The 16970-nt window shown below is 42.6% G+C and overlaps 1 protein-coding gene across 1 annotated transcript; it reads left to right on the top strand.

The window, feature by feature from the left end:
* Positions 1-2798: 2798 nt before the first annotated feature.
* Positions 2799-16739, top strand: CD83 (CD83 molecule). Its single transcript, XM_039712122.1, has 5 exons — positions 2799-2998; positions 3127-3257; positions 12906-13122; positions 13237-13340; positions 15082-16739. Exons 1-5 carry the CDS (start codon positions 2956-2958, stop codon positions 15238-15240), a joined length of 654 nt encoding a protein of 217 aa, XP_039568056.1. The 5' UTR covers positions 2799-2955; the 3' UTR covers positions 15241-16739.
* The last annotated feature ends 231 nt before the right edge of the window (positions 16740-16970 follow it).

Genomic DNA, 16970 nt, shown 5'->3' with positions numbered 1-16970 from the left:
CCATCCCACATCCTTGTGCTTCTAGCCTCATTTCCCACAGAGAATGAAATTTCTGTGATCATGCCATCTGGCTGTCTATCAGCCAGTATGTTCTGAACCTGCTTTCTATCAAACTGACAGAGGGATTGAGGCTCAAAGAGAATTAAGTGCCTATGAAATTCACGAAAATCAGCAGCTGGGTCAAAGATGAGGATCCAAATGAGTGCCCTTGCTAAGGGAAAGGTGGGCAGAAGGCAGCAGTTTTACACACTGCTTGCTAATGTCAGTCATCACGTGTGCAGCTCTGGACTCAGCAGAGCAGATGCTGCTCCTTCCTCAGTGAGATCAAGGGCTCACAGCTGCTGCAGTGAGTGGTGCAGGTGAGGAGAGGAGAGCAAAAGGCAACAGGACACACTGCACAAAGGTAGGTCTCACTAGGTCCACAGAACAACACATTTAATGATAAACTTCCACTTATCCATGTAACTGCACAGCTCCTGCAGTTGCTGAGGGCCCTGGATCTGTTTCTCACGGAGAAGGCTGACAGGCAATCACTACCTCTTCATTCCCACACCCAGACCCGTGCCACAGAGCTCCCATTGCTTCCAGTGCTCAGTGAAACTCAAAGCAGGTTCCAGGGCTCTGGAGACAATAGACTTGATCTTTGAAACCATAGAAAGGATATTAAAAGTTAGGATGGAAAGTACAGCCCAGTTCAAAGTTTCCCTAAAGAAAAAAATCCCTGCCAGGGAAAATTTAGAAACCAAATTATTTCTTCTTCCCTAGCAAAGGGAGTTTCAGCTTTTGTTTTTTATATCCTGCTTTCCTGCTTCATGCAGTGTGCCGTGGAACAGCAGCTGAGCTTGCAAATACTTCTGGAGGAAAAGAGCTGTTTTGCTTGAAGTTATGCCTGTCCTGGAGGGAAAACCCATGTGTTTTTAAGAGTCCAGTATTTTAACTAACTGAGGAAAAATGTTGTTTAACATCACCTTGGCAAGTGTGTGTGTGGCATGTACATTTCCCAGTGCTGAAGCCTGGCCCTTTATGCTTACCTTCAGTGCGCTTCTGTGTGGGCAAACTTGTGACCCCAGCCTCAGGCTTGCCACAGCCACCCTGGCTGCTACTGGCCAGGCCACCAGGGCAAGGACTGCTGTGGCAGACCCGCAGCAGGGGCAGGAGTTTGCTGTGGTTTGCTCATGGGGGTTTCCTCATGATGAAAAGGGAGACAGAGGAAGGTTGTGCCTGTTGATGGGTTTATGGAGGGTAAACACGTAGCTCTGCAGGACTCACAGAAAGAGGCCCTTGGGTGAAAGCTGAGTGCCCTTCTTGGAGATGGGCTTGATGTGTGACTGACTCGTGGGGGCAGAAAAGTCATCATTTTAGTGAAGAACAGATGTGAAATATATTAACTGGAGCCCTCTTCTCTCTAAGATTTCCTTCAGCAGCCCCCCCACCCCTTCTATCTTCTCAAGGACTCTATTATTTCACACAAGAAAAAGAGTGATTTTCTCTCCCTCTCCAGAGATCCACTGGGTTTTATATTTTCACTTGTACTTTCTAAGTAATTGATTGAGGTCCTGGTCCTTGAAACCAGAAAACTTAAAGAGAAAAATAAAGCTTGGAGCCTGTTATATTTATCATTATAGTCAATGAAGATAGAAGCAAAAAGCTTTAAGAATAAGTGGGCTATTTCAACAGTGAGCCCCCCAGTAAAATTGCTGTTTGACTTTCTTCACAGAACAGACTGGAGTTTCCAAAAGTGTTACCCACCCACAGCATTTACTCATCTGAGTAGGACTTTAACATGGTGGGGACTTGTCAAACTGACTTCTCACAAAGTTTTCTAGAGGTGATTTGGATTTAGGATGCCCAGACTGGAGTGGCTTCCAGAACCCTGGTTTTCAAAAGGGGCTGACCATACATTCTCCACCCATCAAATCTTAACACCCCCTCACCCCCCCCAACCTCCCCCAAAATAGCTTCTCTCCATCATGATCTCAGTAGCCTAAAGACAGCAGCCACAAGTGTTTTCCAAAAATAACATCAGCAACTTTCAGTTTCAGGATTTGTAAATGCTTCTGTAATCGACTTCGGACTTCCTCAAAAATTCTCCAAGGGTAAACAGCTCTCACAGATCACAGGGAAAGGATTTCCCCTCCCCCCTCCAAATACCTAGAGGGGATGTCCAAATGGTTCGTCTTCTGGGAGTCGTCTTCTGGGAGCTGCCCTGACTTTTTCCACTTTGAAATTTTCCAGCATATAATTTGTAAAGTTATGTCACTCCAGATGTCTTTTTTTTGGTCATGAAAATGACAAAATATGCTAAGAAGTGATAATGTTCCACCTCATGTGCGCATACCTTCAGAGTTAAATGTGTAGCTCTACTGAAATACAGTTTGTTTGGCTCAGCCATGCTGGTAATTCCTGTCTTGCCCTTAGCCCCAAGTCAAAGTGTTTATGTGGTGCTGTGACCTGAGGTCTTAAATGTGGTTTCAGAAATGTCACATCATAAGACCAACATTTGCACAGGCACTGTGCTGTTAAAACTGCAGAGAGAAGGTTGACAGGGGATTTTGAGCTGGCAAGCCCTTTCCCCTGACATTTTGTCACTGAAGAGAGATTCATTGAGTGCTGGTTTTGATGGCCTTCACAGCAACCCACAGCGCCCCTTGGTCAAACTTAACTCGGTTCAGATCAATACAGAGGGGGAGAAAAAATGAAAAAAGGAAAATGAGCTGCTACCACTGCAAGTGCTTGCAGAAATGGGAGTGACCTCACAGATTTAAGGGGAGGAGCCTTGGTTCATACATGTAGGGATTTTCCCTATGACGAAATCCTCAGGATAAGTCTGGGGGATTCCCCAATCTGCCTTCAGAAATATCACTCTAGAAGCAGCCCCAGCTTCACTCTGCTCTTACAGTCCATCCTGCAGAGAGGCACATTGTTGTTGCTCTGTGATCTGAAGCAGTAAAAGCCATGTCTTTGGGAGTCTGCGCTCTGCTCGTCATCCTGTGCAATGGTAAGTGGGCAGCCCTGCAATTTCCCTTCCGGTCTTTCACGTTTGTTTTGTGGGGATATGTTCTGGGAAGGCAGGAAGGATTGTATAAGCAATCTCTCTTAAAGGTGATGTGTACCTGTGCTTTGCAGTTTGGTGCTTGATCTGTGGGACTTCTGTGATGATGCCAGATGTTGCTGTGAGGTGTGCTGAGGAAGTGGTGCTGCCCTGTAAAGCTCTTCAGGACTCCTCAATCTCCTACCAGACAGCGTCTTGGTACAAAGTAAGAAAAAAGTCTAAGTTACTTGAGCAGTCTGCTTTGCTTTCCCACCTGCTACTGGCTTGTCTTGTACAAAATGGGTTGTTTTTGCAGAGGAATCCTCCCATTAGTGCAGCAGAGAGAAGGCAGCACTGCAAACCTTTGAGCTGACCATGGGAAACAGGCCTTTTCTGTGTCATTGGAGATAGGCTATTTGAGCATGATTCCCTGAATTGCTCTTGGCCTGCTTTTCTATCTAATTATTGTTGGCTTCTGTGGATCAACATTCAGGTGATGCCCCATGTACAACCTGCCAAATACTACTCCAAAGAGAAGTCTTCCAGGATTTTCTTCAAAGCAAAAAAAAATTGTATTTAAGCCTTGCAACATCAATGATGTTGCTCTTGTTTAATCTCCTGGAAACAGGAGATGATTTTTTTCTTTGAAATAGAAGAACTGAAAAAGTACTTGCTATTCTTTAGAAAGATTTGACTAGTGGGGTGGGCATAAGGGCAGAGTGTAAGCAGAAGGCAGATGGAGAGCTAGAAATTCTGAGTTATCTCTTTGCAGTCATGAAGTAAAAATCACATCTTGACTGCTCTGATTCAGAGTTTCTCTCTCCAGAGCAGGAGAGCCCTGCTGACCACCTGTGTACAGGAGGGATTACAGGAATCAATCAGGTAATGGGTAGAAAAGTCCCACTCAACATTACCAAGATGAAATTTCTAAGAGGGGTAGAATTGCCCAGTGGTGGAAGAGGCGGTGTTGACTGTACGGCACCGAAAATTTTCACCTCATTGCAGAGCTTCAGCTTATGGTGTGAGCCAAAACGGGAAAAAAGAGAAGGTTTTGTTCTCCTCCATTCCCCACTCCCAGCCGTGCACTCCTGCTGCTTATCATGGGCCACTCCTGGTGGTCCTCTTGTTACCTGTTAAGTCAATTCTCTGTTGATTGTTATAATAGTGGAAAATGAAACCGTGAATAAACATTTTGTGGGTTACAGAGTTGAATTACTTTCCCATGTGATGGTAGAGCAATGTAAGGGAAGAGTTAAAAACCCCTTATTTATGGGTGTTGAAAACCGTTAATTTATCTCTGCCGGAACCTAAAGCCACAGCCTGGGCTTCTCAGCAGTTTGGTCAGATACAGTTTTAAACTCATTTCCTACAGTAAACCAACGAACAGTGTTTGCTATTAGATATGGCTTCTGAGGTTGAATCTTGCATTGCATCTGATTTTCATTGCCTGTACAACAATGAGCATCTGCCTACAGACCAGATGACAACTGCACCTCAAAAGGGCTGTTGTGAACATCTGACTGCCAACCCACCAAGTGCAGCATCTTTTTCCAAACTGTTGAACAGAGCACAGGTGGTAAACAGAGGAGAGAATAATCCTTTTGGTTGAATTTTACTACGGGATTTGGACTATGAGTCACCTTATTCTTTTTTGTTTTCTGCCTCAAAAATTGGATAAGGATCTATATTTTCCATCCAGATATGTGTTAATTATTGAAGGCTCCCTTTCTCCCAGTGTCTGGAAAGGGCAGAGAGTCATGGAAGGCAAGCCATGCCACCTGGTGGACCTGGAGGAGTTGAGATATGGTAGGGGGTTGGGAGGAATAAACAGAGGATTACTGGATCCCAGAATAGTCTCCCCCACAGCAGTGTTGGAAGTCAACAAAAACAAAAAGAGGCTGAAGTGTGGGGATACTCCAGAACCATGTGCTTCTCTAAGTACAGTGGGAGATGGGAGGGCCAAGCAGCAAACAGCAGCCAAAAGCCCTGATGAAGAAGTACAAGGAAAGCCTATAAAGCCAATTCTGTGTTGCCTTGTAGCTCTTTGCAGTTCCACCTGGGTACAAAATGACTGCACATGCACAGGAAGGTGGTATTTGATGATGCCTTTTGTGGGGGCCCTCTCTGGTGCTGCTTCCCCTTGCAGCAGTCATGCTGTCACAGTCTAGACTGCCACATGTCTCCTGCCCTGTCCCTGTAACCCTCACTCCCTCCATGGTCTCCTTGCTCTTCCTGCTTCAACTGCTTTGCTCAGGAAAAGACTGGTTTTCCAGTGTCCAGCATGACAGAACCTCACACTTATTTTTCTCTGCTGACACAAAAAGTAACAAAAGTCAGGCAATTGTCAGCTCTTGCCACAGTCCTCAGGGGCTGATGGCACCAGCCATGGTACTGCAGTCTTCTGTTTGCTTGTCCCATGAGAGAGGTGGGAAGTGGGGACAGGCAGGCAGTGACACCAGCCCAAGCCACAGTTGCAGCCATATTAGGAAAAGCAGAGCACCAAATCTAAAAAGCATGGCTTTCCATGGGGAAAAGCAATCTAGGCTCAGTGTGTTGTGCTGAACAAGCAATACCTCAACTTATGGGGCTAGCTAAATAGGCAGCAGCTTGAAGATCTTTCTCCTCCCCTCCCTACACTTTGGCTCTGTGCTGCTGTCCCCACTCAACACTGCAAAGGAGGGTGAGGGAATGGTAGAGTGTGACTGGGCTACCCAACACAGGTAATTACTCTGTTATTTAAAAACAGCTACTGAAGGGTTAATCAATAAACACCACATATAACCCCAAAGGACTAATTAAAAGGTAATTCCAACAAATTGTATGAAATTTCAGGCTGTAAAGTTCAAGCAGCTGTTAGGTAAAATCTTTTGTATGAGGTCACTTTGAACTGTGAAGTAAATGCAAGCAATTAACCTTTGCTTCTGCTGCTTTAAAAAAAATGATGGTGGCAATGTTAAGGTGCTGCTTGTGCAGCTGTTTGCACAGGGTGAACGTTCTGTGAGCAAACCACTCCTTCCCATGGGCACCTCTGTGTGCTCAGACCAAGTAAGGGCCAGTTTGTTACAATTTGCTAAAAAAAAAGGATGTAATGTAAAAGTATTTGATGTATAGAGAAGTAATTGTATAATGAAGTTAATATTCTGGTGTCAAAATCCAACTGGGTATAAAAAAAGTTTGCATTCAATTCCTTTGATTTTGCTAATGTCTCATACTGAAAAAAAAAAAGAGATGGATGTGTTTGACCTTCTGTGCATCAAGGATTACTGGAGCTAATTATCCTTGTGCAGGAAGTCACCTGTGTAAGTGGATCTGTGCAGAATCAGGGCCACAGCTCAGACAAAATGATTTTTACTTAAAAATATATGAAGTACGCTGGCTGAACACATTGGGGAGAAGGTAGAGCACCAAGTCCTCTTCCAGCCTCGTGCAGGTCCTCTTCCACTCACTATGAGGCCATAGAAAAGATTTCATAATTATGATAGTCTTAAAGTGTGCTACGTTTTTAGGAATACTGGGCAGCCTGCATGCCATAAACCCAAATATGAGCAGTGTGGAAGTTTGCCAGCTGAGAACTGAAAACTAGGTCTTTTTTGCCTAAGCACCCAGGCCCTGGGAATTGTCTATGGAAATGCTGGTTTGAATCTCTACAGCCCACCTACTAGACAAGAATCTGAGTAATGAAATTTTACTTACTTTTCTGCCTCATAGGGCTACTGAAAACTGAACAGTTTCTCTTTGTGAAGTACATTGAAAATGAGAACCACTTCATAGACCCTCATAATTATCACTTTATATCCAGTTTGAAGATCAAGTTTAAACACACACAAATGAAATCCGAGTAGATATTACACTATTTTCTTCATCTGATAGCCAGAAGAATCTTAATCTGAACTAAATCTTGAGGAAGAGGAAAGAAAGCTGTGCATCAGTGGAGAGAAATCTGTTAACTTTATAGCACTTCCTTGAAAAATATAAAATTGTGGCAGAACAATAGGGGGAAGTCGTATTGCAAAATAAGAATAAACAATTTAGACATATAATATTGACTGTACCTTCTTTCAAAGGAAACTACGTTTGCTAAAAGTGCATAGCTGTGATATATTAGCATAGGTAAATATTTGCTAAATTACTTCAGCTGAATTTCTAACCTGTGCAAAGAAATGCAGTCCAATGCTTCTCAGATGTCTATTAATCCCCAAGTAGCTTCATCACATTAATGATTTAGACAGGAAGGGACCAGTGGAAATGATTTCATGACCAAAACAATTCTTTTGTCTGACATGAGCTAAGGCTGGATGCCCTTAACTAAAAAGGATCAAACCAAGCCAAATCAACTAAACAAAAAAGAGTCTGTGTGAGTGAGTCAAAGGGCTTTTCCAGCTGGCTCATGTGTCACACATAGTTCCTTCACTGTTGTTTTGGGGTTGGGTTTTGGATTTTCTTTCCTCATCTCCCCCCTGCTCCTGCCCCCCACTTTACCCCTTTTTACAGCACACTCAGAGTTCACTCACATGTGCCCAAAATTTATGTCTGTTACTTTCAAATTTAACTTTGGTATCTCTACATGACACTGTATAGGAACCATATGGATGCACCTTTAGCACTAATCGAATGTGGAAGCATTTCTGTGCTGAAAAATACACCTATTAAGCAGTTTCAGCTCAGTTGTGTTTCATTATATGTTGGCTATTGGGCATTGCCAGAATTCTATATATTTTGCTTCTGGCCTTATGTAGATTTTTAGCTCTCTATAACAGTCAGAAATTTCAACATGGCCATTATGCCTGGTATGATTTTAAACAAAACCGTTTTCACAATTATCCTACCCTCACTAGAAAATAATCTGATGTTAATATGTTCCACCTTTAAACTGACATCAGTTTTGGACCTCAAAATTTTTGCTAAAATAAAACTTTTTTAATGGGAAAAGTGGTTTATATTGGCACTTTGATTTACCTGGAAGACAGTGTACCACTTGTTGTAGGTATGGGGAAATGAGAAATGTTATTTAATGAGAGCAGAGAACATGAGTTAATGTGAGAACTGCTCACTTGCGCACTTTCATGATAAAATTAAATATTAATAGATTTGTTGGGTGCAAGAACTACAGTAGGGGTGAATTGCCATTTTGAGGGCTCTGCCATGTAATGCTGTAGCAGTTTTCAAAACAATAACTAAAACCTAGCCAGCTAGAACTGAGCAAAATGTTCCTCCTCCTTTCACCACCTTGTTTTTAGTTCTCTGAAAATGAAACATTTGCTAAAGAGCTCTTAAATTTTGGGGGCCTAATAATTCTACCTATTTCTCATAATTCATACAGTCAGAGAACAGAAATATATCAGCTCAGTTGTATTTTCAACAAACATATCCCATTTTAATATCCACTGTTCTTACCAAAACGCTCCAGGCTAGGAGAAACTTAATAGGAATCAGTCAATGGACTAGAGAATATATGTGGGCAAATCACAACCTTTTTAGACCACGTGTTTCCAAGATTTTGGGAACTAGAATAATTTTCAATTAAACTCACTAAAAACTGACAACTAGAGCTGTCTCCTCAAGGCTGTGTCCAGTTTAGTCCTGAATATCTCAAAGGCTGGAGATTCCACACCTTCACTGGGCAGCCCATTCCAGTGTTCAACCACCCCTACAGTAAAAACGGGGATTTTTTTGCTTAAGTGGAATTTCCTGAATTTCAGCCCGTGCCCATTACCTCTTTTCTTGCCTCTGAAGGCCACTGAGAAGAGTCCATCTTTAGTTTCTGTATCCCCCTGTTAATCAGGTTGAATCAATACTGATAAGATGATCCTGAGCCTGGTCTCTTACAATCTGAGCTACTGCTTCCACCTTCTGTTCATGTCAGGTTCTCCAAGATATTATCCATCTTTGTGCCCCTTCACTGGACTCCCTCAGGTCTGTCTTGCCCTGGGAGCCCAGCACTGAACCCATCACTCCAGGGTGTGTCTCAACAGGGACCTCACTTCAGCATCTGCTGAAGATATTCTGCCAGCTGATTTCTGAAAGGCTGCCACAGACATTGCTGAAGGACACTGTGTATGTGACATTAAATATAAACTCACATTTCTTCTTTTTTTTCTCATTTTCTTAATGGCTAGTTTATACAGATAGGCAGAATTATTTTGCCAGGAAGTCCCTGTTCCCCAGCAAAATTATGGGGGAATTAACCCCCAGCAGATTGCATGCTAACAAGGCCCTTTTTTATGAAAATAGATTTAGCAGAATTTTCTACCTGTCCCCACACAAGTCATCATTTGCCTTTTGAATTTTGGTAAAGCCATTAGCTGCAAACATGGGAGCAGGACTATGCTACTTTTCTCCCTCATTTGGAGGTGGGGAGCAGGGGAAGCTGGCATGCTGCATTTTGTTCAGCAGTGAGGTGTAAGGGACATGAAACACGAATGAAACGCGAGAAGAAAAGATTTTTTCCACCGATTAAAGAAGAGGATGGTCCCTACACAAGTGGATTGCTGTCTCTGGCAGTGCTTGCTTTGATTCCCCCAAGCTTGTGTGGAATTAATTAGGTAAAACCCCCAGCATTTACCTTGGTATCACCTGGAGGACACTTGGCATGAATTAGGGCTGGTTTATCATAGAAGCTTGAGCTGCAAAATGATCTGTCCAGTGAGAGAGTCTGCCAAGTAATTCACAGGAGGCGGCAAACAAAGTGGCATTTTTGTAATTTTAATTAGGTTTGGGGCGGAAAAGAGGTTATGTTGAATAGAGCAAGAGGCAGAACAATGACCTTACTGAACATCTAATGGACTTCCTTTTATACAGCTAGGATATGAGTATGCACTCTGCAAATTTGCTCACATGTCTTCTTGCTATGTAGAGAATTTAAAAAGCGAGGGGGGGGTGTTTTGTTTTGTTTTGTTGGTGGTTTTTTGTTTGTTTCTTTTTTTTGTTTTGTTTTGAATTTTTTTTGGGGGGGTTGTTGTTTGTTTGTTTTTGTTTTTTTTTTTCTAATAAGATAATAGGAGATAAGATTGCTGTGGAAAAAGGCTTGGTTCAGGCATCAGAGAAAGGGTTGCTGTGACCTCCGAGTAGGGGTGGATGCACTGCTTGCAGAGGCTGGAAAAATGCCACCAGATGTCTCTGCAGCCTAAAAAATGTTGGGATGCTGCTGGGCACACAGGACGCCTGCAGACTGCTTTGCCTGCCCTTGTCCTTCAGTAAAGAGGAGATTTAATGGAGGAAGAAAAGCGTGCAAACCCTGAATTAAACCCACACATGACCCCTCCTCCTCCGCCTCCCCAAACTCCAGGTTCACAACCCCCATCCGGGTCACCAGTGCTTTCTCTGCAAGTGAGGGAGCCAGCTTACGCCACAAAGTAACTTTTTCTTCTTGTTTTGGGGAAAAAAACATGTTGTTAGTGCAGTTTCATGACACCGCTTTGCCTTACACAGAGCATGTCTAAGGCAAAATGCTGACCGTCTTGTCTGCAGGGTCACCATCATTGTGCTTGCAACAGCAGCCAAGCACCTTAAAAAGCTTTGGAGGCAATAATCAATCCTATCCCTCACTGTTCCCATGAAGGGGAGTTCAATCATTTACCCAAAATCTCACTTGGAATAAGTGCATGGTCAGGCATGGGATGCATGGACTTAATTGAGTTCTCCCTTATAGAAGCAGTGCTGATTGCAATTGCATACAGGAAGATCAAAGTGTTTTCTCATTCCCAGATCTCAGCCACAAGGATCACACCACCATTTACCACCCAGGACAGCAATTATTTATGCTGCCAGTAAATGAAAGGAAAAAACAAAACCAAAAATCCCTAAACAATTTTTTTTTTCTAATTTTTTGTGTGTAGCTCAGACCTCCTATGTGCAATTTAGGGCAACGCAAAGGGCAGCCACGCTGGTTCTTTTTATTGTCCTGTGGGCAGTTTTAAATTTCACTGAGGAAGGGGGTGGTAAGGGAAGGGAAGGGAGAGCGGCAAAAATTAGATCTGAGGGAGGTCAACTATATCCACTTAACTGCTATTGACCTAGCTGTAACCAGAGCTGAGCCCAGCCTGGGTATTGGAATTCCTCTGGCTACATCTCCGACAATGTGCAAGGCCTGAAAATACCTAAATCCCTGTAGCACAGTGATGTCCCTGCAGCCTGAAAACCACCATACATACTGCTCGTCTTGTAGCTGCTTGGGCTGGAGTGTAGTAAGAAAGAGAAGCTGGGTAAATTTACTGGGGGATTAAGGGGAAGATTCTTCCCTGTTTCTGGGTAAAGTGTGGAAAGCCCCAGGAAATAACCACTCTGTATTTCAGTTGATGCACTGGAAAACCCAAAACCTTTCTGAGAAAGAATCTTTACAATTAAGGAAATTTTGTGCTTTAGTCTCATTCCTCAGTTGCTGAAGAGTTCCCCAATTTGCAGCTTGTTTTACACCATTTTAGGCTGTAAAAATAGCAATGTTGAAGAGAGCATCAGACCCATACTTCTCTCCAGACTCTCAAATGTGTTTGCTTTCCTCCTGCAAATACATGAAAGGGAAACCAGATACTCCTAGCCTCAGTATGAGAAAGTTGTGTTAATTTTAATAACCTACAGTGTAACTGTTATACCCCAATGCAGTAGCTATGCTGATAGAAAGTAAGAACCAACATACGACCCAAAAATGTGTCTATTAAAATAAAATAATAATAATAAAAAGCCTTGGCTTACATTAGTTATAGGTTTGGCTGAAATGCTGAGCCTTGGACTTATGAGCTGGCTCTGGCTCTGCTGGTCCACAGAAAGATTGAATTCATTACTTGGGAAACCTTTGTGGAGGGCACGCTGCCTCGAATCGCAGGGAGCAACTTCGATGAATAAGAATGGACACAGGCTAATTCAAACCCTTCTTCCATCTTTCAAATCAACTTAGGGATTTCTCTCTTCTTTGTGGTTCCCAGCCAATTGTCGTTTTCAGTGCATCCTATCGCCTTGCAGTATGAACTGTTCTGGGAATACACTTCATTCCTGTAGCAGCCTCTCAGCAACGCCAAGGAATGTAGCTCTTCTGGTTACAATTAAGAAATTCAACATACAAATGCTCCCCAAGTGCACCAGAACCTGCCTGTGACCTTCACACAACTGAATCTGAAGGAGCCAAAGCAATTTTTTGTTCTTTGGTTCCAGTTATGAGAGGAAGAGAGGGAAGTGGGGTGGGGGGAAACCTCCATTCCTCCAGAGAGGCAGCATGGTTTCAGGGGTCAGCTACATAGAAACTGGCACAGGAAAGTGCAGTTTCCAGGGCTGCATTCCCACAGGGAACTCTGGGCTGCATAGCCACTGGGAGGATGCCAGCCTGTGCTTGGCAGAGCCCTCGTGCAGTGGCACATTTGCTGGGTTAGCAGGTTTAATTGTCACCCCTGCATGGCAGAAGGTGTGCTGGCAGGGCAAGCACAGGCAGCAGTGGAGCCTCCCTGCCTGCTGCCATGCTCTCCTGGGCACCTCTGGTCCCCAGGGTCACTGCTAAGCACCTGGGTAGGGCTGCCTCTTGCTGACTCTGCTCCATCCCCATGGACTGTGTATCTTGGTCTGAACTCTTCTGGGGCCTCTGCATGGGCCCACTGAGAGCAGACTCTATCCCTGCCTTCTGTCATGTTGCTGTCCAGGTGAGGCAGCTTAAGAAGTTATTACAGAATAGTTCTGTAATTCCTATTTATAGATAGAATCCATTTAAGCAAAACCCCATATACTTTTGGATTGCAAGCATGAATATATTAAATGGATTTGTGGTTGTGTTCCCTCCTGCCTCTGTTCAGGCTCTGCATTTTCAGCCATAAGCCAGCTTTAAAATTTTCTTTACCCTAAAACTGAGGATGACACTGTTGCCCAAGAAGAGAAATATATTTGTGTTTTCCAGATGGCAGGAGACAGTGAAGGAATAGCATGGGAAGTCCTTGATATGGAATCTCATTTTCCACGAGAAGCTGGGGCGTCCTTGGAGCTCTCCAATGACACCTTCTTTTCACTGAGGATCAAAAATGCGACCAGCCAAAACAGCGGGACGTACAAGTGCACTTTGGGAGAGCAGAACGGAGAACGCAATCTGAGCAGCACAGTCACATTGAAAGTAACAGGTACTGTGGGAGGGCTTTGGCTGTCCCATGCTCCACGTGGCATGTCAGGAAGGTAACAGTTTTAAAATATTGTACAAACACCACAGCAATATAACACTGTGCTTTACCTTTTAGGTTGCCCTGGAATAGAAGAGGACAAACTAAAAAAATACAAAGGCGAGCTCTTCATGCTGACTTGCCTTGGGATTTTTTACTTGCTGCTCATCTTCTTTACTTGTGTAAGTAATTCTCTTTCTCATAAGCAAAACAACAATACCAACCAAAATCCCCCCACTCATTTTCTCTGCTAGCACTGCTTTAACACAGCTGGTCTGAAGTTGGTGTCCATACTTAATTTATGATTAAACTCAGGTACATGAGGATGGAATTCCAAAGGGAGCGAACTGCGCCCTGATCTAGCTCTGATCTAACTCAAACTATCAGTTATTTTCCTGCACTCTCACTGCTCATTTCTGCTTCCAGTTACTCTGTGTAAACTAGTTATCAGTTTAAGGGCATGGAAATAGGTCTTCTGGTTTAGTAGCTGGGAACAGCATTTGCCCAAGATGGAGGCACAGACCCCTGGGAGCCCTTCCCCACCTGTGGAATTACTTTGTATGGTGGCATGATGGACATGTCCAAGTCCACCTGCTTTTGCCTCGGTTTCCACACTGGTAAATTGGTGTCAACCACATTTCAGACAAGCATTTTTGTGAAGTCACATGTTTCTTGTTGAACAGACATTTTCAAATACATGGAGAAAAATCTCATTGTGGAGTTTATCCATACCTTTACTGCTGGATGGTAGTTCTGGGAAAGGAAGGGAGAGGAGGTACTTGGGAAGCTCACTCCAAAGAAGAAAAACTATGTTTTGGGTGCAGTGGCAGTGAAGTCATCTGGCTCAGAGGTAGCAGGAATCTTGGGTACCAGTACAGTGCATCACTGGCTGCATTTGTAATAAAAACAAAACCAGAACCAGCCCCAGTATTTTGGGAGGTCAGATTTAACTTTTGCTGCCTGCTTCATATTTGCCTTCTTGTTTTGCTCCTCAGCAGATGAATCATAACTGTTGATCAGAGTGTATCTAATTAGCTGTGCTAAATGTAGCTTTCCATGTATCTTCAGGGAGCAATTAAATTTATGCCTGTCTCTTTTTTAGATTGACAATTCTGCCAGTAATTTGTGCCATTCAGACGAAAGTTTGATGAGATAAATCTTGTAGGAATTTGTTAGGCTGGAAGTATGAAAGCAAGGATATCACTCAGAAGAGACAGATGCCTCACGTTCTTCTCAGTGTCCTGAAAGAATTTCAGATCTCTACAGAAATCTCTCCTCCCCTTACAAAAATAAGTCCCAGTTTTAGTGGTGCAGTTATAAAAAGCAGAGCTGTGTAGTGCAGATAATCACTCTGGTGGAATTACGTGTATCTTACTTTTGGGTGAGGCCCTGTCTCAGATATCAACCTAGCTTTCATCAAAATTTAATATCGACCTGATCTCACAAGTGAGGTTCATTATTTAAAATGCCTGTTAAGTTCTTACAGGTTGCCTTGTCCTCTTCTTTAGTGAATATTGTGCCTTATCTACACTAAACTCAACAGTCACATTCACTTTAGAACTGGTTGGCAGGACTGGGGCTTTACTTTGACAACTTGATGAAAGTATTTTAGGCACTGGCTTACACTGAAGGCAGGTGGAAGCACACTTGCAATAGCTTGATGCAAGGCCTGTTGAGATGAAAATGTGAATCAAATATAAATTTTCTTTTTTGATTGAGGCTTTTGTCCTATAAAATTAAATGATTTAGCAAGAAACAGCAGCTTTTATTGGTACTGGGTACCTCCAGTGACAAACAAATGAGAAAGGTGTAATGAGCTATGGTTAGCAAAGAGAAAAAGGAAAATCGTCAAAAGTTTTTTTTTTAAATTGTCTTTCATAGGAATTATCAGTTTTAAGCTCTTCTTTGTGTTTTCTCTTTTAGACATGTCTAAGAAAAGAAAGTATGTCTCCCAATTACCAGAAAACCAGACCAGATATGAAGCACATGCTTACCCTCATCAATGTACATGAAATAACAACTTTCCAGCATTTAAACAGCGACAGCACTTGCAAAAATGATCTTACTTCAAGTTCTGTCTAAGTTGACGTTGACGGCACTGTGGACTCATCAGTAAACACAAACTGGATGGCTGAGTGGTATGGAGAGGAAATAAATGATAATATGTGGTCTCTTCAGAACAGCCTGAAAGTACAGGTACCTTGTCAGTGAGCTGCTTGTGCTGGACAAGCCTTTGACACGCACTGTTACACACTACGGCAAATTTTGAGACTTAGCTAAAAAATACCTTTACAGCTACACAACATGTTACAATGCTGTCATGAGGTTGGTATCAACTTTATTTCACTCTGCTGTGAAGCCCTCCTTTTCTGAGCAAGAACATGCTTCTAACATGAAGACTGAGTTGTAGGGAGGCCATGGCTGTGCAAAGCAAGCAGATGAAGCTCTTCACTGGACTGATATCTTCCACCTTTCCAAAGTAAACAGCAGTGTGGTATGAAAAGAAATGTGTGCAGGGCTGTCTCTGCTCTGATGCTGGATGGAGTTTTTTTGCTGCAAATGAGATTTAATCCATCATGTGATGTTCAAGTAGGTTGACGGGGTAACTTCATGCTCTTGCACTGGAAGGATCAAAGCAACATTTACTCTTAAATCTTAGAGTGACAGACAGGCTGAGAAGGAAGAAGATTTTCTCAAAATCTTTCTGGACTGAATGAACTTTTTATTTCAGAAGGAATAATAGGGACATATTTTCCAGATTAATCTATAGGAAGCTTCAATGAGACTGTTTATCTCAAAAAAGAATGAAGAAGACTGTGATATTAAGGACATGTAAAGATGAATTATGGTGTGGTTTACAAAACATGGAGCCAAACATATGCAACACTTATGTCAGTCAAGTTACACGAGGGAGGACCGAAGCCATGACTTGGAAGAAATCAACCAACCATGTCTTTGGGATGTACTAAGTTAGCTATGATATAGAGGAATGGAAGATGGGACATATGAGCTTTTGGTGTTGGCAGTGTATGTACGTGAAAAAAGAACATGAAAAAGCTGAACTCAAGCACACTATGAAGGGGAGAAAAGATTTGTCCTTTTGGACCAAACTGCAAGTGATCCTAGGCTCTAAATCCAAGGAACCTTCCTCTATTGAATTGCTAGTGCAGAAGGTGAAGGAAGAGGACTCTAAAGTGACTGCGCTTCATGCCATAATGTCAACATTTGAGCCCAAACATCAGAACTTGCATATCTTCAAGAGCACAGTCTTAAAAAAATACTTCAAGAACTGACCAGTAACATTAGAATTTTTAATGCAGTTTGGAATTCCAGGCTGTTGACAAAAAGATCTTTTGACTAATCCTTTGACTAATTTTGAAGTGTTGATGGCAAGAAAGCTGTACATCACTCAGCACTGGCTCTGTGAGCAGGGTAGATGCCTGCATTGAGGGAGTCCAAGAGGCTCCTCACCAGAATGACTTCTAGTTACAAGGGATATGCAAATTACTTAGAACATAGTAAAATAATGCCACATTGTTTTGTTGGGTTTTTTTTTCCTGTAATTTTTACATTTAAATGTGTGTAGGATACTTGAAATAAAAATTCAGAGATAACCTACCATTTGGTTTTGTGTGCTTCATTTGGCAAATAAACCCAGAAAAACTCTGTATCAATTACATTTTATTTTACAACTAGCATAATTACTTCAAATAAGGTAGAGATGTGATTCATCCTCTTCTGCAGGAAAAAAGCATGTATGTATGTATAATTAAGCAATGGATAACTTTGGAAAGAAGCATGTATGTGTGTAT

This window comes from Passer montanus, unplaced genomic scaffold (genome assembly GCF_014805655.1).
Source record: "Passer montanus isolate IOZ18808 unplaced genomic scaffold, ASM1480565v1 scaffold26, whole genome shotgun sequence".
Lineage (NCBI taxonomy): Eukaryota > Metazoa > Chordata > Aves > Passeriformes > Passeridae > Passer > Passer montanus.
This window is presented reverse-complemented; position numbering and strand designations above follow the sequence as displayed.

Bases quoted from the DNA above. Each gene is read 5' to 3' on its own strand.
- CD83 (XM_039712122.1), top strand. From the start codon at position 2,956: ATGTCTTTGGGAGTCTGCGCTCTGCTCGTCATCCTGTGCAATG. The intron at 13,123-13,236 runs GTACTGTGGGAG...TTTACCTTTTAG, and splicing joins AGTCACATTGAAAGTAACAG to GTTGCCCTGGAATAGAAGAG. The intron at 13,341-15,081 runs GTAAGTAATTCT...TTTCTCTTTTAG, and splicing joins TGCTCATCTTCTTTACTTGT to ACATGTCTAAGAAAAGAAAG.